Source organism: Physeter macrocephalus, chromosome 7 (assembly GCF_002837175.3).
Source record: "Physeter macrocephalus isolate SW-GA chromosome 7, ASM283717v5, whole genome shotgun sequence".
Taxonomy (NCBI): domain Eukaryota; kingdom Metazoa; phylum Chordata; class Mammalia; order Artiodactyla; family Physeteridae; genus Physeter; species Physeter macrocephalus.
In genome coordinates, this window is record NC_041220.1 from 76,780,599 (window position 1) to 76,804,705 (window position 24,107).

The 24,107-nt window shown below is 35.4% G+C and overlaps 1 protein-coding gene across 1 annotated transcript in view; it reads left to right on the top strand.

Annotated features, from left to right (window-relative positions):
* ATP8A1 (ATPase phospholipid transporting 8A1) overlaps nt 1–24,107 on the top strand; it is a 242,227-nt gene that overhangs the window by 68,265 nt on the left and 149,855 nt on the right. Inside the window, exons 7-15 of the mRNA XM_028492008.2 lie at nt 520–593; nt 3,148–3,217; nt 4,804–4,931; nt 8,773–8,884; nt 11,244–11,409; nt 12,668–12,795; nt 15,004–15,081; nt 16,027–16,115; nt 21,148–21,192. Coding sequence (XP_028347809.1) covers nt 520–593; nt 3,148–3,217; nt 4,804–4,931; nt 8,773–8,884; nt 11,244–11,409; nt 12,668–12,795; nt 15,004–15,081; nt 16,027–16,115; nt 21,148–21,192 — 890 coding nt within the window. The remainder of the gene's footprint in view (nt 1–519; nt 594–3,147; nt 3,218–4,803; nt 4,932–8,772; nt 8,885–11,243; nt 11,410–12,667; nt 12,796–15,003; nt 15,082–16,026; nt 16,116–21,147; nt 21,193–24,107) is intronic.

The following is a 24,107-nucleotide window of genomic DNA, read 5'->3' on the forward strand; positions in this document are numbered from 1 at the left end:
AATGTTTTGGAATCAGGAAACTTTAACAAAGTTTTTTTTCTAGAGTGGGTGTAGAGGGAGAAATAATATAGTATACTTTGTTTCTCAAAAGCCTAAGAATAGTTTCCACCATTATTTCTTTTCTTCTTGGGTAGGAGTGAACATGTAAGAGATGGCCAGAGAGTGAGGAATTGGAGAAAGGAAAATCTATAAGATAAAGTAGCTCTCTATAGAAAAATATGTTTTTATTTAATCTGCTAAGATATGCTTGTGAGTAAAATTTTAGAACTCAAAAGCTTCTGCATTAAAAATTGAAAATTGGGCTTAAAAGCAAATAAATGATCCTTAAATATTCTGTTTTCTTGTGCCTTTAGACCTGATCAAAATGAGTTTTGAAAAAATTGGCATTAGACATTATTATTAACATGTATTATTTTCTATAATAATTTCAAACTTTCTGTCTCTTTTGTCCATTTGTTTGTTTGTTTTTCTCTGTTATTCATTTTTTCCGTTTTAATTATTTTGAACTGGGACCTGTAGGTGGCAGTAGGGGAAATAGTGAAAGTGACCAATGGGGAACATCTCCCAGCAGATCTCATCAGCTTGTCCTCAAGGTTAGAACCACTGAGTTGTACAGGATGTGTGTATGTGGATCCTCACCCTACACCAGAAAATAGTTTGCACCCAGAGGTGGTTGAGCTCTGTATCTCTTCCATTAAAACACAAACATTTTATACTTCTTGGTGATGGATGTTTCACAGATGTTTCAAAGGCCTTTTTTGAATACATTGTTGATTGACGTTCCTCCCTCAAGTGGGCAAATTCAGCTCCTCTTGTTATCAATAGGAGTTGGAGTCCTTGAGGCATGCCAGTAAAGGTAGATTGTAATTGCCTATGCATCATTACGATATATTCATATTTAACAACTTGGCTAAATGCTAAGGCTTAATTTATTACCTCTCCAGGATATTGTTTTGCACAATGTTAAGATTTACATGAAAGACAGTTATCGAGAAAGTTTTACAATTTTAAACATGTCTTAAATTTGAAATTTTCTGTAAGTTCAATAGAATCCCTTGAGCAGTTATGCTATAATTTGGGCTTGTATAGGGTTTACAGAGGACCCCCTGCACAAAGCTGGATGTTGTACATTTGGTACCGCATGCTTTGGGATCAGTTTTTATCCCACTTGTAACTAGTGACAAAATGCACGTTACTCTGATATATTTCAGCTGTCTACTAGTGTCTGTATTGTGATATGCATCTTGTTTCATTTTTCCACTTACTAATCAAAAAGCCTGCTTTGCCCTTCTCTAGTTTGTGTTTTGAATGTCATCATAATTTGCTGAAATAATTATTATCTAGCATGATTCCTTGTCTGAGACTTCTTGCTGCCTTTTCATAGCATTGTCAAGAACTGCTTCAGTAACAGTTGTCTTAAGAGATTAAGAAAGTTCTGAATTTGGATGTATATTTTATTCGCACCACTTCAAATAGAAGCCAGCTATTTAACTTTCTAACTTCCTAGCCATTTAAGGTCCTAGAAAAGGACCTTATTTTGTGGGGGAAAAAAGATAGAACGTTAGTCTTATTTTGATATGAGAATGGCCTTGGTTATATTAAGCAGTAGAAATTTAATGCATTTCACTGTCAAAATATGGAATTGGGATTGTTCATTTAACATTTGTCATCATGCTTCTGTACTATCAGATGTGTTTTATAATGGTTTTATAAACCATTTTTATTTCAAATGTATATGTAAGTAAATTACAAATTGGGAGCAATTGCCAAAACCAAATTACTATCATGACAGTAATAAAAAATTAAACCTTATTTAATTGATAGAGTGAATATATAAATATTGAAAAACTTGGTTGGGAAAAAGTATCAGCCTTTATGGAAGTAAAAAAAAGCCCATAGAGAAAAATTAAAGAACTTGCAAAGTTACTTTAAAATGAATCTGTAAAATATTTGATTAATGACCATGTGTTTCAGTACTTTTCACAAGTCTTCAAGCCATAAAACTAAGCTGTGTGCTCATTTCTGAAACTCAGAATCGTTTGCTTTACACATGTACAAATTGGAAGTTGATTAGAAAATTCCAGGTGTTTGTGACTTAGAAATTTCTAACTGTGAGTACCCATGCTTATCAGAAATTACATTCATAATTACTTATAGGATGTTAATTAATTGGGCTTTTTATATAAGCAAGTGCTAATAAGGCTAATTTAACTTCAAAATGCTTTTCCTTATAGCTGAGGATCAGTTATACAGTTGGGCTGCAAACTTACCTGTCTGTAATTGCTGAGCAAGCAGAGTCAGCATGTGAAGGGTCAGGTTATACGACAGTCACGGGTGTGCACCTGTGATAAAACTGGAGAGCATGGGCCCCTTATACCAGTCATTATGTACCAAACTTGACTAAAACACTCTGGTGGGGACCCATAGAATGTATCTCCTAGTTTCAGGTCAAGGAGCAACATAGCCAAGTTGGCTAATTATAGTTTTAGCTTTTGCTGCCATGCAAATCTCTGAAGAAACTTTAAGAAATAAAACAGAAAAAATAGGGGGAAGAAAGTGTATATCCACTTTCATTGTAAAATCTGTTCATACAGTTTTTTTAAAGTAGCCTTGATATTTAAATATTATGGCTCATATGATCCTATTCATCTTTTCTAAAGATGCAATACAATACAATCTGAACATGTACATGCAAGTTTATAGAAGCAGTAGTCTGGAATTTTCTAATCCACCACTTAATCAATTTACATGTGGGCTATGAGCATGAAATCTCACTTGATATTTTTGAGCTAAAGATATATATGGACACAAAACTGCTTTACATTTCAGATACAGTCTGTGTTGTGTCTATATGATGAACAATTTAAGTAAAATGTGACAAATCTAATTATTTACATTATCTTAAAGATCAGTACTAATTGTCAGGAAGTTGCTTTGGGGTCCTTCTGGCTGCACATCTGATCCATGAATTTTCATGCATGGGGTCTGCCTCAGCATTTTGTGGTTAGAATGAAAGACATCAAGAAACCAGGCGACTAAACCTTTGTTTAGAATGAAAGGCTTCAGTGAGTCTGAGCATTTAAGTAAGTTATCAGTATGCTTTCTTTCCCCCACTAAATCTTTGTGCTTTTCAATTTTAAAAAACAGTGAGCCCCAGGCCATGTGCTACATTGAAACATCCAACTTAGATGGTGAAACAAACTTGAAAATTAGACAGGTAAGATCTAATACAGGTTTATATAATTATTACTGTTCTCTTACATGGAATTGAGAGCTTTGCTGGGGAGGAAGAAAACTTCCCTCTACCCTTCTACATTCTTCTGGCTGGTCTAAGAATTAAATTGACATGAGACATATTAACAGGAGAAAATCAAATTTAATTTCATACGTACAGGAACCCTACATACATGAGAGGCTCAGAAACAGAAAGGTAGAATGAGGTATACATGCCATTCAGAGGTAAGGAATGGAATAAGGGTCCTGGGGCTTCCAAGGACAGGAGGGTCATTCATAGGATGATAAGAAGAGCAGATGTTTGGTAATTAGATGTTTGCCCTGCCAGATGGATGGGTCCACTTAAATAAAATTTATCTCTGGTAATAACTTTTCTCTGGGAAAAATCCCCAATTTAAATTCTTCTAGGTCGTTAAGGGAAGGACAATAGTTTCTCTTGAACCCTCAGGATCTCCATTGCCTGTAGCTCAAAATAATCCTCATGCAAAAGTGACATATTTTGAGGAGGCTCATTCTGAACCCCTATAGCTTTATTTCTTAGTATTATTGTCTTGAGTTGAGGCAGTTCTGTCTACTTGCAAATATTTCCTCATTGAGCCACAATGAAGTGGTTTTATAAACTGAAATAGTTAAATATTATGGAAAATTCAGTTTTACTTGCTAATTAAATGTGGTCCATCATATAGATACTATTTTGTAATATTTTTAGCATTTTCTGTTATAGCCAACACTCTGATGATAGCATTAGTAGCTCTAAGTGCTTTCACGTGTGTTAGCTTACTTATTTTTCTGTTCTCCTGGCCCATATTATTTGGCTTTGCCATATGGAAAAGGCACAGTTTCCATTGCTGTTCTAAAATTCTCACTAATCTCAGGGAATCGGTTAGATTTCTCTATTTATTTCTCATACCCTTCCTAACAGAAAGTCACTGTAAGGTTTTTAAAGCTTTAAAAGGGACATTAAAAAAATGTATTCTCTTGGGTTCTAGACAAATAGTGAAAATGACACGTGGGAAGGTTGGGTTGTGGTAGAAGCAGGTCGTCCTCACGGCACCCGAACTCAACCTGCCACAGGAAGTGAGGGCTGCTCAGTTCCAGCCAGTTGTAAGTGGCCAGAGGGAGGAACTGTTTTGGAGTTTTCCTTCTCAGTGAACTAAAAGAACAAAAACATAACTACTGTCTTTGGGTATAGATTCTAGTTCTTTTGCATTCCCTTTTTGAGATTCAGCAGACAGATTTAGACTGTATAATGCTAAATATTAGTTTTATTTTTGGAAGCAAACAGTTCTTTGAGGACTTATTTCAGAATATCTTTGGAGGCTAGTTTAGAACCTCTTTAAGATATTTTAGAGTTTTCACAAAAGCTGCCCTGTTCTGCTAAAAACATATATGTTCAAGTAGAGAGGAAGGTATCCCCTAATTTCGATTTGACAAATGGGCGGGGATAATTGCTTATAAAACCGTGGGATCTCTTAGATCCTAAGGCATGGGTGAATTCAGAATTCCCTGCTCCCTCCCACATACAACTTATTTAATATTTTCTTTGCTTATTTAAAAATTTCTAAACAGGGCTTACCAGCGACATCAGATATAAAAGACATTGACAGTTTGATGAGAATTTCTGGCAGAATTGAGTGTGAAAGTCCAAACAGACATCTCTACGATTTTGTTGGAAACATAAGGCTTGATGGACACAGGTATGTAAAATCGGTTTTCATAAAAACACAGAAGTCACTGTGTTGCAGGGTATTGCTGACCTAGGTACATATTTCTTGTACTCTGAGTTTGATAACCCAAACCCTTTTTCTTAAGCATTTCTGTATTCTACCCAGAGTTCTTTTGTGAAAATGCTTTTAACCCTGTACACATGGTATAGCTGAAGACTTCCCCAGGGTTCCTGCCAGCCTAGGAGTTGGATATTTTCACGGGTATGCCAAGCTTCTGGCGCATTGTTTAGTGGTTTCTTCTTGGGCCAGAATACTTATCTTATAGGCTTAACTGTCGGTCTCCATGGCCCAGGTGCTTTCTTGTAATCTCTAGATGCCTCAAGGAGTTCAGACTCTACCCATAGGGGTTAATTTGCTGGATAATTTCTTGTCTTCTCTGTGTAATCGCATATGCTCTTTTCTAGGCCATGTTATCTATAGTCATCTTTTATACCTGCTTCCTACCCCTCTCCCTTCCCTCCCCTCCCCTCCCCTCCTGTTTCCTGCCTCTTCCATCATCCATTCAGCCTGTACCCAGCAGGCCAGGCCAGTTGCAGATATTAAGGAGACAGCAGTGGACAAAGCAGACAAATCTGCCTGACCTTGAGAACTAACTTTCTTGCAGTAAGGGAAGGGCAAACAGACAAACAATAAAATGACAAATAAAAAATTTTATACCATGTTAGAAAGTGATAAATGCTTTGGAAAAAATGGTCCAGGATAAAAGAGATTGGGAGTTCTTGGGAGGGAATCACTTTTAGTTAGTGAGGCTGCAGAAGGTAAATGTTGCTTCATTGAGAAGGTAATATTTGAGCAAAGGTGAGTAGGAGATGAGGAAGTCAGCCATTTGAATATCTGGAGGGAGAAGATTCTAGACAGCAGGAATAGACAGTGCAAATTATTAGCTGTATGGTTACATAATCTGAAAGTGGTATAGTGCCTGGAGTAATTAGGGAACAGCAGAGGTGCCAGTGTGTTTGGAGTGGAATGACCAAGGAAGAGGGTAGTAGAAGAAGGGCTAAGAGAGAATAGTGGGCCAGACCATGCAAGGTTTTGTAGGCCATTGTAAGGGTGTTATTCTGAGTGAAATGGGGATCCACTGGAGTGTTTCAAGGGGCAATATCAGCAGTTCAGTTTGGGACTTAATAAGTTTGTGATGTCCAAACAGAGACGTCAGGAGGCAGTTAAACATATAAGCCTGGAATTTGTGATAGAGGTCCGGGTTCATGAGATAAATTTGGAAGTAGTTGGTATAGCTATTTAAAGCCATCACCAAGGGTGAAAGGGTATAGTTAGAAAAGTGGAGAGGGCTGTCCTAAGACTCACCAGCATTAAGGTTGGGAAGAGAGGAGTTACCAGCAGAACAGACTGAGATCAAGTTGGTAGCAAGGAAACCGAGAGAGTGAAGAAACCGTACCAAGGCAGAGCGAGTGACTAAAGTGGATCACATGTTGCTTATGGTCAAGTACCATGAAGTCAGTGAGTCTGAGAATTAACCGTTGGATCTAGGAAGTGGAGATCCTTGAACTCTATTAGGACAGGCAGAGCCTCGTGAGAGTGGGTTTGAGATAACAGAGGAAGAGTTGAAAAATAGACAACTTTTTCAAGGAGTTCTGTTACAAAGGGGAAGCAAAGAAATGGGGCAGAACTTGGCAGGAAGGATGGGGTCTCCTCTGCTTCCCTTCTCCTTTCCTACTAGGCGTCTGTAGTGGCCAACTAAATGAAGCTAAGCGCACTGGCTCACGCCACCAGCTTGAGAGATTATCAGTGCTTTCAGTATTTTGTAATTCCATTATTACAGTATTTGAATTCTAAAGGACACTTGAGTACCCTGAACTGTCATCTTCATTCAGGTCCACCAAAAGTTTCCCTGTAATTTTTGAAGTAATTATATATTGTTCTAAATTTTTCACAGAGTGAGCTTTCCGTGAGCATAGACTAATGATGGATTTGGACATTTATACAAGTAATGTGTTTCTGTAGCCTGAGGTTCCTAACTGGCCAGCTTCCATTTCTTATCAGTTCCCCAGCAAATCAATGCCAAGCAAATCCACACAAGGAGAAACTTTGTGTGATGGTGCCAAGATTGGGGGTACAGATAGCATTTATATAATATGCTTCAATTTACATGAAAGGTGGAAACAGATTTTCAATATCTTTGTGCCTGTAGCACATTTGACTTTTACAGTGATTACCCAGCGCTCTTAGAGCCCCTTAGTTTAGAATGAATGTAGTTTGATGCCGTTAAGGATGAGGGTCATTGTCTAATGCCAGAGACTTTGGAATTCCAGCTCTGATGAAAAACTAATAACTAATTCTTGTTGAGTCCTTGTAATTGAAAAGCAATTTTTTCTTTTGAAGAGTTTGTAGCTAATTCCAATCAATGCACACCACAAGTGCTGAGGTGCCAGTTGCCATGTTATACCCCACTGGATATGTGAGAAACAGTTGGCACATATGTGCCCCAGAGCATAATCCAGCAACTTCCCAAGAACTTCTTGGAAACCTGTTTTAGGCCTGAGGACTCCTCCCACCCCTGAAGTGCACCCCAGATCTTAAGATGGGTCTGAAAGGCATGTTGTTGTACGTGAAGAATGAGAGATATAGTTGCTGTGTTCTTTGACTAAATTGGAATACACTAATTCCTAAGAATTTACTTACTTAAGTAGAAGGCTTCAGGTGCTGTCATTACCCATCTATCTAGATTGATTTCATCTGACCCAGTGACATTTGTGTAGTTCCTAAAAGAAGGTCCCAGGCCCAAGCTACTACTAGCCTTAGACACCTACTGGATTATAAAAATCCACCAGAAATGAAAGCTTCAGTCTCTTTTTGTGTCCTCTGACAAATAAATTCTGTGTTTCTGGAGACTTTTCTTGGGGGAATTGCCTCTTCCTTTTTCTGGAATTTTTATTTTATGAATTTTTATTTATATTTGACTTTTTTTTTTTTTGCTTTTTTTAATCAGTAAAATGAAGCAGTAGTGATAGGAATCTTTGAGCCATTAGATTTTATGTAGTACATTTCCACTAAGAATCCCACTATATTTGCGATAGCTTATAGCCTTCTGATAGCTCTATGAGAGATTGTATCAACCCACAGCCTACCATAGTGGGTAGCCTTGCAAAAAACCCACAAAAGACCCTACTTGACCCTTATTCGTGAAAGATGTAGTTTAAATCATATGGAATGGAGAGCCTCAATTTGCTGTCATTTCAGAGGAGTGTTTAAGACTTTTAGATGCTTACGATTTTATTCACAGTTCTTGGGAGACTGATCTTCAAATACAATAAATGAATGTCCTAGAGATTTTAATACAGAGACTTAATCTCTGGAGGGCTGGGATGGCAGTGCAAGTATATGATGAGATCTGTGTATTTACCTTACCTTGTGTATTTTTTTTGAACCTTTTTTGTGCACAAAGCTATTTTTAATTTAAAGGAAGGTGGAGGAGGGGGAACAGATCCCCTAATCTCACTACTTTCAATTATCTCAGAAACCTAAGTGGACTTGCTAAATCAGGCAAAGTCTTCAACAGGTTTGAGAATGAGCCTCTGAATTCCATACTGTTGCCTACTGTCTTGGATAATGAAGTTGTAGGAAATGGCTGCTTTGGTGCTTAAGAAGAAGCAACTGAAATGCTTCCCTCCAGCTGTCCTTGTGTAAGAAGACTATTCTTATTGGTAGGAAAATTACTTCTTTTCTAGAAATAAAGTAAAACGTAAGAAGGGTTATTTTCATAACAGGACCTTTCTTGGAACTATATAGTGGCTGTAGAATTCTTAAGCATTTTGGAAAATGTCGTTTCTAATGTCATCATAATCTGTCATAGCACTGTTCCCCTGGGAGCAGATCAGATTCTTCTTCGAGGCGCTCAATTGAGAAATACACAGTGGGTTCATGGAATAGTTGTCTACACTGGACATGACACCAAGCTGATGCAGGTGGGATTTTTATCTATGAAAACCTTTTGGACCGAAGTCTTTTGAAAATATGCTATTTGTAGGTCTCGGTGCTGTAGTCCTAAACCTAGCAGATCATCTGTCATAGATACCTGAGCCCCACACTCTATATCCAGATCTCATTCTTCAGTGAGTGGGGCTGTGAAATGGCTCACTCCATGCAAGAACACTAGAATGTTCCACCAGAGGTCACCAATGTGTGAACACCCAATGATTTTGCATACCAGTCCATTGGCAGCATTTACTGACTCTTGCAATGATTGACAGATCATTGTCTGTGTAACAATGAGTGCTCTGCATTATTTATCTTATAATTTTATTTTATTACAATGATCACATTTTAGAACTTATTTTTATTTTTTATAAAATTGAAAGAAAAACTTGTAACTGTTAATAGTCAACTATTATGTTGACTGTTTTTCACAGCATTTTTATGTTTAGCCATTTTTAATCAGCTTTAATCCTAACACTTGTAACATTTACACATGCCTGTGGATGCTCCTTCTCTACATTATAATATCATGAGTGTTCAGTGGTTAGGTAGGTGTGGAAAACTCAGTTTTAAGGTACTAAATGAAAATCTGCTTTGAGGGCTGATAACTTTATACATTGTAAAGGCACAAAGATGTTATCAACAGGCAAGCAGGACTGCTGTTAATGATTCCATCCCTAACTATTCTATAAATTCTATAAATCATCATTTTATGTTGATTTTTGACATTTAAGTTTCTGTCATGTGGATGCCGTGGTTAGCACAGATCATTTTTTATCATTAAATACAGCTCAGGAAACTTGCCTCTGTTATTCTTGATAGCCAGCACTACTTAGATTGCTGCTGTGTTTAGTAAAACAATTACTAAATGCCACCAAAAAATCTGGAAACCAGAGATCCTTTAAATGTTGTCTTCATAGTCTGGAATTTCCAGGTCTCTGGCTGTGTGTACATAGGTCACCTTCTCTGCCTCTCTTCAGGAGCTGAGATGCTAGATGCCTTAGTCTACCCTGTTTGCTTGGGTAGTCAGGTAATGCATTGTTCTTCTCACCTGCCACAATGCAAAAGCCATGTCTACAAAAGGAATGTTATTTCCTTCTTTCTTAACTGCTTTACATCGTAGAAAAAGGATTGGGTGATACAGTGAAGGAAAAGAGACAGTTAACCTTTGACAGCTTATTACATCTGATTGTTTTCCATACAATTCTCATGTGTTGAACCATGTGTAGATTTTGAATTGTGACTGACTTTGTCATCCTCACCAAAATACTAGATACACATTACTAGACCATTTGTACACATTTCTTATTACTCATCTTTTGTTTCTTTTTACAGAATTCAACAAGTCCACCACTTAAACTCTCAAATGTAGAAAGGATTACAAATGTACAAATTTTGATTTTATTTTGTAGTTAATAGTCAACTATTATGTTGACTGTTTTTCACAGCATTTTTATGTTTAGCCATTTTTAATCAGCTTTAATCCTAACACTTGTAACATTTACACATGCCTGTGGATGCTCCTTCTCTACATTATAATATCATGAGTGTTCAGTGGTTAGGTAGGTGTGGAAAACTCAGTTTTAAGGTACTAAATGAAAATCTGCTTTGAGGGCTGATAACTTTATACATTGTAAAGGCACAAAGATGTTATCAACAGGCAAGCAGGACTGCTGTTAATGATTCCATCCCTAACTATTCTATAAATTCTATAAATCATCATTTTATGTTGATTTTTGACATTTAAGTTTCTGTCATGTGGATGCCGTGGTTAGCACAGATCATTTTTTATCATTAAATACAGCTCAGGAAACTTGCCTCTGTTATTCTTGATAGCCAGCACTACTTAGATTGCTGCTGTGTTTAGTAAAACAATTACTAAATGCCACCAAAAAATCTGGAAACCAGAGATCCTTTAAATGTTGTCTTCATAGTCTGGAATTTCCAGGTCTCTGGCTGTGTGTACATAGGTCACCTTCTCTGCCTCTCTTCAGGAGCTGAGATGCTAGATGCCTTAGTCTACCCTGTTTGCTTGGGTAGTCAGGTAATGCATTGTTCTTCTCACCTGCCACAATGCAAAAGCCATGTCTACAAAAGGAATGTTATTTCCTTCTTTCTTAACTGCTTTACATCGTAGAAAAAGGATTGGGTGATACAGTGAAGGAAAAGAGACAGTTAACCTTTGACAGCTTATTACATCTGATTGTTTTCCATACAATTCTCATGTGTTGAACCATGTGTAGATTTTGAATTGTGACTGACTTTGTCATCCTCACCAAAATACTAGATACACATTACTAGACCATTTGTACACATTTCTTATTACTCATCTTTTGTTTCTTTTTACAGAATTCAACAAGTCCACCACTTAAACTCTCAAATGTAGAAAGGATTACAAATGTACAAATTTTGATTTTATTTTGTATCTTGATCGCCATGTCTCTTGTCTGTTCTGTGGGCTCAGCCATTTGGAATCGAAGGCATTCTGGAAAGGACTGGTATCTCAATCTAAACTGTGAGCATTAAAGTACTTATTGTACTGATTTTTTCTTTCATTAAAACATGTATTTGTTTCACAGCTGATCTTGGAATTTCCTATTTCTAAAAAGAAAACCTTTGTTGCCAAGAAACTAGGCATTTAATCTTTATTTTTCAATGCAATTTCCAGTAAAAGTAAGTAAAATGTTACAATCTCTAAAATTTCAGAATCCTTAAAAATACGGTGAGTACTCTAAAATAGTATAAAATGTTATTTTATTAATGTTATTTTAATTTTATTAATTTATTCTTTTAAATATTTTAACACAAATGGTTACATAGCTATCTGGTAAAGAAAGCAGATTGAGTATATTTAAAGCACCGAAAAGTATTTTACATGTTCTTAAAGGGTTTAAATTGAATATACTTTCATTTGAACTCATGATTGCAGTGAATTCTGTTTTAATAGTCATCTTTTCTTAGGGAAAGTACTATTAAGTAGTTTCCTTTTTGGATCATTTATCTTTTTACTGAGTATTTCTGGGAAGTAAGTTTACATTTCCTTTTGATGAGTACTTAACCAATAAATACTTAATTTCCAAGTGTGTGAAAACAAGTTCTAGTAAAATTTTATATCACAACTGATTTTCTTAGTTGTTTCTTATTATATTGATTTAGCTTTGTAGCTATTCCAAGGTTCTTGTTTTTTAACAGTCGTTGGTTTGCTATTTCAACATTAGAATTGTTAAGACTACCATCATTTTGTTTCTTCATATACTTTACAGTTTATCTGGGATAACTGTTCTACTTATTATTGAAGAGGAAGAATATAATTTACCTAGAGCTGAATTTATCTAGGGTTCAGCCCTACATTGTTTTAGCTACCTGGGTTGGTTTTGCTGCTGTTGTTTGTTTGCTTTTAAGACATCCTTCAAACTGGAAATGCTTTTTAAAAATTCATGTGAAAGTGATTCTACCTGGTTGAGCTTCTACCTCAGTCCTATCCCTAATATCTCTAAACTTCATGTTTGGAATGGGTTTGAAATACGTGGTAGTACTTTCTCTTTTTAGTACCATTATGCAGTTCTTAAAGGGTTCACAACATCTTGAACACAAATAATGCCATTCTATCTTGAAGACTGTGTTTGAGAATAAGAACGTGTTATCAGCACAGTGTTCCTCCCATACTTTTAGATATACTATATAATACAGAAAATGCTTGTTACGCTAAAGTTCTGGTTAATGCAAATAAAATATAAAACTGTAAATGACTTTTTTCCTACCTCCCCCAACAGATGGTGGTGCTAATAATTTTGGACTGAATTTCTTGACCTTCATCATCCTTTTCAATAATCTCATTCCTATCAGCTTGTTGGTTACATTAGAAGTGGTGAAATTTACCCAGGCATACTTCATAAATTGGGTAAATATGAATTATTATTGTTTTTTATTACATGAAACATACATTTTATCCTTTTTCCTGATAGGGTCTTTTGATCTTTCAGGAAAAAAATCTTAATTATACCTTACTTTTTATTGACTACAAGACATTTCAAAATATTTTTGAGCCTAATATAATATAATAATAATAAATTCATTTGACATGTGAAAATTGTAACAAAGTCTCTCATCTCAGAATCACACAAGTTTACAGACCAGACATGCTGGGGAAAATAGGTCTGTAGTTGAGGAAACCTATTTTTGGTTACATAGTGGTCTTGGGGAAAACGAGAATCATAGGGTTTAGAGTTAAAATAATGGATTTTAGTTCTAATTCTATAATTTACTAGCTGTGTGAACTTTTCCAAGCCACTTGACTTTTTTGAGACTTATTTTCTTGGCCAGTCACATGGGAATAAATAAAACATGCTTTACCTGCATCTCACAGCGGTTATATAGATCAAAGGATGCTTGCGACATAGCAAACAACTTCATAAACAGTTGAGCACTATAGAAATAATACCGTATTTGCTACTTGTAGCAACCAGGCTTTCTTTCATGTTTTATAAATCTTTGTAGTTTATTTTTCCACACTGTAAACAATTTCAGCTGGGCCTGAATTTTTATTTTTAATTTTTATTCTCAGTTTTTTTTAATCTTAGAAAAGTGTACTGGACATCTGTTTCCTAAATGTTTTGTTTATAAAATTTTACTCTTCTTCAATTAAATTTCAGTAATTTTTACCAAAGTTAAAATTGATGAATTTATGTAAATTAAGCCTTTAAACCTAATCTGCCAGAAAGTTTAATTTTCTCTTTTATTTTGATTTTTTTTATTATCTTTTAATTTTTTAAAATCACTTGAAAGTCTTTCAATATGAACAATATTAGGATTTTTTAAAATATGCTACTTTCGCAACTGTTCATTATCTTTCCATAGTAAGTGATCCACTTCAACCCTTAATCTCAAAATTCATTGCTGAAAGATCAGTGTAATTTAGAAATCTGAAATGAGTTGCAAGCATAGCTAATTTCATGCAGGAGATTTGTTGCTAAAAAAATGGTGTAATAAAATTTGTATAAGTACAATTAAAACTTATTGAAGGTTTTCCACTTACAGAAATAATAAGGTAGCTCATCATGAAAATCCAATAACTAGTCAGTCACTTTATTTTTTATTTGGATTTTCAAAAGTAATATTTGCTTCAAATAATTATATAATTTTAGTATTGGATGAACCCAGCAGGCTTATGCTTTTTAACTGCCTTTCTAATATGCAGAGATTTTCTAACATTCCTGACAGCTCTTCCCTTACCAGGCAGTTTCTTCCTTGTGTGGAAATGAGATTAGTAACTGCCTTCCTTTTCTTCTAGTTTTTCCCAATAGATCTTTTATGAACATGTCTAATCTTGTTTCCAAATGACAACCTTGCAAAATATTTGAACTTGGCCTATCATGCCTATTCTTCTATCATCCCCGCCCCCTGACTAAGTATCCTCCATCTCCTTCCGTTCTTCATTTGACATGATTTCCAACTTAATCCCTATTGTAGTTACTACTGTCTAAACATTGCCCATTTGTTTACTGTCCCTCTTAAAACAAGGCACCTGTTCCAGAACCGATGTTGATCAGTCTGAAATACAGATGTAGGAGAGATCAGATCTGGGCTTTTCATTTGACATGTGAAAATCAGTAAACCCTGGCCTGTCAATAAAATGTTCTTTACTTTCAAGTATATACAGTGTACGAAACTTGACCAAGAAGTACAAGGTGGAATCCCTTAAGTAATTTTTCCAGGGATTTAAAGTCTAAATTATTTGAGCAATGTTTCGTTGCTGTTATTTTAGCTCACATAAAGCATTGTGCCAGACACAGTAGGAAGCACTTCACATGCATTATCTTATTTAATCCTTATATTGTAGTAGGTCACATATCTAGGAAATGGTGGAATGATAGTAAACCAGGATTGCCTGATTGCAGAGACATGCTCTAACCTACCATACTGTTCTGCCTTTACTGTGAAATATGGTATTCTGTATTGAGTATTTTTTAGGAAATCAACTGAAATGGTTAGTGATGACGAGAGATGAGAGTGTTACATACATTGCTCACCAGTTAAATAAAATTGTACTAAATCTCTTATTATGAGTTATATTCAAGGATTTCTTTTCTTTTTTTTTTTTTTTAAAAAGGATCTTGACATGCACTATGAACCCACAGACACTGCTGCTATGGCTCGAACATCAAATCTGAATGAGGAACTTGGCCAGGTAAACTAAGTTTCTTATTGATATGTTGAATTGGAAGTCAGATTTGGTGTAATTTCTGCCATATGTGGCAACTTCAGATGAATTGACAGCTCCTAATTTTCCATTTTTTTAATGATTGGCATAAATACATGTTAGTACCTAACTTTCAATTTTCATTTTTAGTGAATGAACATTATTTGATGCATATTCTGTTCTCAGGATAAGATATTACACAGAAAGATGTCCTTCAGTATATAATCTGATTAGTATGTAAAGTATTTGAGTGCTTTTGAGTTATAAACTCCCAATATTAAAATTGTGTATAACTTTTGACCAGAAAGGAAGGAAAAGTTAGTTTATCAATGAAGTTGTATAAGTCAAGCAGGAATTTGAGATTTATAATTCATACTATATTCACATATATGTGTATATTTGTAATTCATTTATACGTATTAGTTAAGAAAGGATTCTTCTTTTTTTGTACCATTGCCATTTGCTAACTCTTACTCTTCAAATAGCATTTAAGCCAGAATTATCCTTTTTCTTACCAATTCAGATGTTGTATGAAGTTAATTTTAATTGCAACCCATCGCCAATCCCATAATTGTTTGTTACATTGGGAAATGCTGATGTTTTAGTGCTCTATACATGTTAAGTAGCTATAGAGCCACTTACTAGTGGAAATTCAGACCATATTAAGCGTATTAAGACAGATTTCTATATGACTGTAGTTTTTCTGCTAGCTTGAGAGACTAGCTTTCATATATGATTCATTGCTAAAATACGAAAAGAAATAGTTGAAAATATTCCTTAATGATGTGCAGAAAGTAGTCAGTTAATAGCATTCATTGTGCCCCTACAATGTAACAAAATTGATAGAATAATGTAAGGTTTTTTCCCTTCACTAAAAACTGGCTTAAAAAGACCTCTGAAATTTTAATGAGAATTTTTAAACTTTTTTTTTAGGTAAAATACATATTTTCTGACAAAACTGGTACTTTGACATGCAATGTAATGCAGTTTAAGAAGTGCACCATAGCTGGAGTTGCTTACGGGTGAGTTTTTTCCCTTTAATTAGAGTATGATATACAGATTTAATTAATGCTAACAGTTTGATATAATTTGGGGAGTTCTTATTAAGGGAGTTTTTTTAATCTAGAAGGCAGCTATTTTAATTTTAGCATACATGTACATTTTGTGTTTTATAGTTTGGTATTGTTTTTCACTTGGAATTACCTATGAGGCAGGGGCTCTGCCCAATAACATTTCAGTGTTTAGAGCTGCCGAAGGTCTCTATCTGGCTCTGGTAATAAGATACAAATACACTTCCCTCTCCATTGTCGGGAAATCAGAGTACAGCCTGCATGTGTTAAAACATGCAGTCTGTCCTTGGGCAGTTTTCAAGTTAAAATATTGTTGTTTCTCTGATAGCTAGCCCTTTGATTTCTTTTTATCATCTCTCCTCTTTGCAGTCACAGAGCAATCTAAATTTCTGATGACGGGAGGGAGATAGGGACACAAAACTCTTAAATCCAGGAGATAATAAATATCATCAAATACTATTATCAGGCTCTTAATATCCTTTAGAATGTGCTTGTTGAGCACCCATTTTTTTCTTACTTCCAGGTATTCTTGCCTAAACTGCTCAAAAGCCTTCTTTTTGAAACACTTTATAGGGTAATGTGAGAAAATTAATGTCTACATTTCCTAAAAAGGCATGCTCAAAAGATGAAATATCATCCTGGCTGACTGACCTTGGCCTACTATCAGATTTTCCAACTATCTTTATCTACTAGTAAGACTGGTAAATGTTGGTATCTTAACCATGCAAGCAAGGGCACTTGCTTTTGGGTTTTCTGGCTTGTACCCACAGCTTCCCCACTCATGCTCTGTTTCTAAGCAGTAAGCCAGTATAAAAATAGGGTATTGAATTATGAAAATGCCTTTATTTAAAACTAAATAAACAACTACTTGGTAAAAAATTCTAAAAGCATGTGATTACTCCCATATGCAGGGTCTACAGAGAGAAATAGATGGAGGCAGATGTTCTTTGGGTTAGTAGAGAGTATGACTACAATTGACTTCAAACTATGTGGGTAAATGAAGCTAAAAAGGCATTTGACGTAATGGCTTTTTTACGCTTTAAGGGCAGGCTGCTAACTTAAGAAGCCTATTTACTGTTTCCAGGGCTGAATGCCATTTTGCATCTTCCCTTTTTTATCTGAAGATCTCCCAGTTCCCTTAAACAAAAGAGGCCTTCTTCTCTCCTCCCCCCAGTTGCTACAGGCCTCTTCGTTTTGCTGCTGGGGCAGGAGAGGTACAGCCATAATCTTTGACATTTTGCACTTATATGTTCGGCCCACAGTTATCCCAGATGAGAGAAGGAAAGGCCTACTGTGATTCTAGAGTTTGTTGTATTATACTTGCTGACAGATTTATGGTGATGTTTGTTTTTACACAAATTCTGCATTCATTCATAAATATTACTTTTAGAGGGTTCTGTTTGGTAATTGACATCCTTTTTTAATTTGTCCAACGTCCAATTGAATAAGCAGGTTCTTCAAATTAGTAATTATTGATTGTGAACTTAGCAGAACAGAAACTAGAATGATATCTAAGTGCTCTTTTCTTTTGCATTTTATAAGATTTTTTTCTTACTCTTGGAACAAGTCCTTAAACACTTTCAAGCAGTAGTTGTAAAGAATAACTACCATAAAAGAATATTGTTCTTCCTGTATCTATTGGTGATATGGTCATTAACAATTATGTATTATGATAGAGTGGGTTTGAGGCTGGCAAATGTTAAAGTAGTATTCAGAGTTGAATATTGTCATCATTTATTTATTGTGGTATGCGGGCCTCCCTCTGTTGTGGCCTCTCCCGTTGCGGAGCACAGGCTCCGCGGCCATGGCTCACGGGCCCAGCCGCTCCGCGGCATGTGGGATCCTCCCAGACCGGGGCGCGAACCCGGTTCCCCTGCATCGGCAGGCGGACGCGCAACCACTGCGCCACCAGGGAAGCCCCAGTTTTTTTTTTTTGTTTGTTTGTTTTTTTTTATTGTCATCATTTAGATTAAGTTTGCAACGAAACAAATTTCTTCCTGGGAAAATCACATCTCAACACTGATGTGCAGTTGTAAGGCATGAGTCGTAGTCCTAGCTTTGTCATTAATTCACCATGTGACCCTAGACAATTCCTTTCAAATATTCCAAACACTTTAAAATGAGGGTGGTGAGACCAGATGATCTCCAAGATTCTTTTTCAGGTATAAAATTCTAACATGTTTAGAAATTTAAAAATAGGAATTCCTTTATTTTCAGTTTTTAAGTGTGAAAACAGAAATATGTTTCTTCTTTGGATAATGTGTCATGTTTTCAAGAATACCAAGAGCCTTGTTGAGTGATGCTAGTTGTTAAACTACTTCCAGTAAGTTGTGTATGCGCTCTTAGTATCCTTAACCCCGACCGAGTTTTTATCAACATCCCCTCCCCTAAACATTCCCGATGGACAACTGGAATGTCAGCACTGTAGAGAGTTGTGGATATATGAAGGCTTTGGAGAAACAGTGAGACGTCAGACTACTCAGGTGGTTACAGTAGGAGAGACATGTGGCTGTTACTTAATTCCGTCAAACTCCACAGGAAAAAGTGATTACTGAAAACTTACCTTTCTGTTGGCATTTCCTCTGGGCACTCTTTGGTTATAGGAACCATAACATGGTTATACTGTCCAGCCTGCCCTGTAGGAGTGTTTAACACTTGTTTAACATGGGGAGATATTACACGCATACACTTCCAGCTCCAGCAGAAGAAAGTATGGTGGTTATCTCCTCAGAGTACAGCAAAACAAAGGAAAATAACAGAAACTTTCATGTATTAACAAATGCCTTTGGGGTAATGATTTCAGAACTGATGCTTCTTAAGCATTTTTTAAGAAAATAAAGCCTCCTTTTACCCTAGATAGAGTCAAAGATGAGTTCTGTTGGCTTTTATCAGTTTGAAGGACAAGACTTGAAGTCTCTTGACAGGACAATCTTTGCCTAGTTCAGTGTATTCCATAGGCTTGTAGGAAGAAAATATTTAACACGTAAAACAATGCTCCAAAATTTAGTCTTAGTAAGGTTTCTCTCATTTCATATAACCTTGGCCCTAAATTGGATTCATGATGGGCAACATAAGATTTGTACATATCTAGCAATGATGATTATTTTGTAGAGATCAACTTTGTCAGAAATGCCACCGTGCTTAAACTTACTAGAATGTTTCATTAGATTTTTTTAGTTAAATGTATATAAATTGTGATGTCATATTTGTAAATTTAACGTATTACAAACTAGAAATTCTGCTGTTAAACATTTATTAAGACATCATTTCAGCAAATTGCTTCCTATAGGGAATAATTCAGTTTTATCACAGTTACTTGAATGCCAGAAAAGGTAAGGAGGCTTTTATGTTTAGTGGCTAGAATTCTCAGTACAGTGACTGTTCTAGGCTACAATCCTAAGTACTATCTTTGTTTCTCACCATGAGAAACCTCACAATTATCCAAATAGTTAGTCCCAAGGTCTATATTATAACCAATAAATGTATCTTACTGCTCACCATGACTGGTGGGTAAAGTTGGATAAACACCATTTGTTCATTCACATGCCTCAACAAAGTGCTTTAGATGTATGTAGCACTTTGTTAGCTGATGAAGGTTTAATGATCAGCAAAAGTTCACATGGCTTCTGCCCTCCTAAAGTTTATAGTCTAATTGGAGGTTAATGGATGTAGTTAAGAAATCGTACAGACAAATATAAAATCATAACGCAGTACAAAGGTCTTTGTAAGCCTGTGATTGGGAGTGAGGGAGGAGGGTGATCTAATCACGGGGATCAGGGACTGTGATGCTTAAGGCTGAGATCAAGAATGAGTTGGATTAAGTAAAGAACTTACCAAGAAGATATAGCAGCACTGACCCACAAAGGCAAATAACCAGACAGAACATACACACCAGAGCCGCTGGAGCAATGATCTTGGGGAAACTCATGCAGACAGAATAAGTAACAGGTATGTGGGTCGCCTGCTGCTCTCCTCATCACATTCTGAATAGCGCTTGGCATCTGCCAGGGCTGGACCACACCCAAGGAGAACGACCCTAAGCCTTGAGCTCTGAGGCTTTTCAAAAGCTGCCTGAGTTGAGAAGTACAAGCCCCTCTCCAGGTATGAGATCCAGGGCTGCTGTACAACAGCAGTGCAACTTGGCAGAACCTTGACACGGTGTTTTTGCTCCGTCCCCTTTAGTTACAGCAATGCAATTGACTTTTACTTTAATATAACTCTTTAAAGAACCATCCCCTCATGGTAGTCAGATTTACTTCTGAAATGTTTTCAATACTTGGCAGATTTTATCAGTGTGATACATGTTTGTTTCATTAAACCATTTATTCTGATTATGAATATGTGATTAATTTTCAATTGCCCTCAGCATATATTTAAACTATTAAGTTCAATATTTCCTACTGAATACTGAATTCTCTGCATAAAATCAAGAAATTTCATGGTGAAGAAGCAAGTTGACTATCCAGTTAAAGAATAACTTTGTAAATCTGCTTAGTTACCATAAACCATACTTACTATACTAACTGCCATTCTTTCAAAATTAACTAAAAGTTTATTTTCTTAACTTTTTCAGATTTTATCAGTGTGATAGTTTGTGTTCTTAGGTATTAACATGTTTGTTTCATTAAACCATTTATTCTGGTTATGAATATGTGATTAATTTTCAATTGCCCTCAGCATATATTTAAACTATTAAGTTCAATATTTCCTACTGAATACTGAATTCTCTGCATAAAATCAAGAAATTTCATGGTGAAGAAGCAAGTTGACTATCCAGTTAAAGAATAACTTTGTAAATCTGCTTAGTTACCATAAACCATACTTACTATACTAACTGCCATTCTTTCAAAATTAACTAAAAGTTTATTTTCTTAACTTTTTCAAGATCTGTCTCTCAGTACTTCTCTTATTCATGCTTTTATGTTTCCAGCCTTTCTGTGATTATTTTGTCCTTTCTTTCTGTCCCTCCTCTTGCTTTCTGAAGCCATGTCCCTGAACCTGAGGATTATGGCTGCTCTCCTGATGAATGGTAAGCTGCATGGACCTTTCTGTCTCATAGATCCCCTTAAAAGGTTTGCATTTTATTATTTTGTTAGACACATTTCACTACTTCTGAAAAAATTACTGACCAGGCCGGGTGACAACGTTGTAAAGTATTTCTTAAAATCTGTTGAATATCCCTGATTTCCTATCAGATAACCTTTAGTCATTTTATAAACATTTCTTTCAAAGTTTAGGCTTGCTAGAGTTTTATAGAGCTATGTATCTGTAATAAAATATGTAATGATCAACTCAGAGTCCCTGGGCTGTGGACTACCTAAGATTCAGCTACAGCTCCAGAAATTTTCTTTTTCTTTTTAGCTCAGCACTGCCACCTTCTGCCACTATTTACATACTCTACTGAGCTACAAAAAGATGCTACTGAAACACACCCACAGAGTGGAAAATTTCCTTTACATTTATTTTTGTTAATTTACTAAATCTGTTTAGAGGCTAGAAAATAAACATTTTTTTAAATTAAATGTCTGGAACAAATGTTGGAAAACCATGCTACCGAGGACTAGAGTTAATTGGAATAGAATTAATTTTAGAATTGTTAAATATGGCATTTTATAGGGTTAATTTCAGTATGTATTGGGTTTTTTTGTCTTACCTTAAAATCCCCGCATGGATGTACATTTTTATTTAGAATGGTATAAGTTTATTTTGATAATTCATCATGATTTGGTGGCAAGTGAAATTTCAGAAAACAGTTTCCTTTAATGCTGGTAACTCTAGAAAACATGGCTTTATATGTGGTTACATTTCTATTTTCAGATTACACATGTATTTTATGATTAAGCCATATTTTTCAACTTGGATTTTATTTCAGTAAAGTGGAAATTTAGTAACAATTTGCAGTAAACGTCATACTACCTAGGGTTAATGACAGAGGCAGCTGTTTGGTTCATGTGATAACTGATGAGTCATTATATTTAAGCTCATTGCTTGGAGTATCATACATTTTGACACCTACCCACGACCAAATAATTTTTAGTATTTTTTAAATGTGCCAAAGCATCTTACTGTTGGTGGGTAATTCAAGTTTAATGATGTAGATATTCCCTTTTATTTAATCTTTTGAGAAAGTAGTTAAAATTTTGACTTTATCTTATTACTTGTTGCTTTTCTGTAGAATTAACATAATTCTATTAATTTTAAACACTGTTCATGAGTGTAGGATTAATATATATTTTTCTAAGGTAACTCACTTATTAAGAGAAGGAAATTACCTTCATCATATTTTTCTTAAGATTAGATGGAAATGTTAAAAATTGTTGTTTATTCAGGTCATTTAAAATATCCTACGTTCAACAGAGGTTGTTTCATTATTTTATCACTGTTGGAAAGAGATGTTATTTTATCTGTTTAATAAGTTCTTTTTGTAAAACACCCTTTTGGGAAATTTGATATTCTAAACTAGGTAACTCCAAATTTTAAAACGCCAGCTTTTTCATAAATTTTTGTAACATTCCACTTGCAGTTACATATAAACTTAGATATTAATGATATTTTTTAAAATAAAAGGGAAGGCTTTTGCCAACTTTTTAATAAAGTAAGCTTTATTTTAAATATATACTTGGATTCCCGATCTTTCTAGTAGTTACCTGTAGGCAGCAAAGATGAAGGAACAGATACTACTTGAACTTTAGTTGTGTCCTTGGTCCTATACAGTTGTCAAGGATACAGACTTCGGATTTTGACCACCGAAGTTCACATCCTGATTCTACTGGTGCCCTTGAACCAATTACCAAACGTCTATGCCTGTGATTCCTCATCTGGTAGAATGTAGACATCATAGGGAGGTTGTGAAGATTAAGTGAATTATGTTTTTAAAGTGCTTAGAATAGCATCTGGACATAGCAAGCTCACAGAAAGTGATAGCTCTGGTGTCTCTCACTCAATCCTCAAGACATATTTGAGGAGTTATAATTGACATGACCATTCTAAAGTTGGTGAAATTTAGGCAAAGAAGCTAATAAGTAACTTGCCCCAAAGTATACAACTAGTAAACGTGGGAGAAAGAGTTAAAACCTCTCTCAGCCTGGTTATGAAGTAGGTGCTGGTTATAGTACATCCGACAGCCTTCAAAAATATCTGCTTTTAGAGCAAAAGATAGCCTTACTATTTGTTATTTTATTTTTTCTTTCTTTCTTGTTTTGTTAAGGTAGCAAGAACAAGTAAAGTTTAACTGACTGACTTGAGAAAAGTTAGCATGGGGGGACACAACTTCGCACAATCCTAAATCTGGCATCTGCCTAATCTGATACACTTGGTTTCATGTTGCCAGTGAAACCAAGATTGAAAGTGTTATCCTGGTTGAATCCTACGCTCCAGGTACCTGGCCATATCTTCATGCTGCTCATCTTCAGGGGTAAACTGGAGAGTGTAGCTGACTATATTAATCCAAAATCTGAAAGTTTATTCTTGTCTGACTTGTCAGCAGCTTCCCCTTTCAATGTAAAGTTCATTGATTCCACATATAAAACCTGCGTCCTATACTATATATTTTACTACCCTACTTGAACCATATTTGCCACAAAAATACCAAGTTAAAAAACACATAACAGTTAACACTTAAGTGTATGTAGATTATTTAACATATTTACATTTAGTCAAATTTGAAGACAAACCTATAATGTTTCAAAAACATTTTCTTGACATTAAAAATAATTGGATGATGGCTGTAGCTCTACTCACTTAAATCTATTAGTATAAATAGTTTACAGAGATGAAATCATTTCCCAACCAGTAGCCACTTACTCCAGAATTGTTATGGGTTTCTTATTATTGCCAAGTACCATCAGCTAACATATGACCTTACAGATTAGTTCATTTCTATTAAAAAACTACCATTCTCTAGACAGATAGTATCAATATTTAGAGGAATGCACAAAAACATCT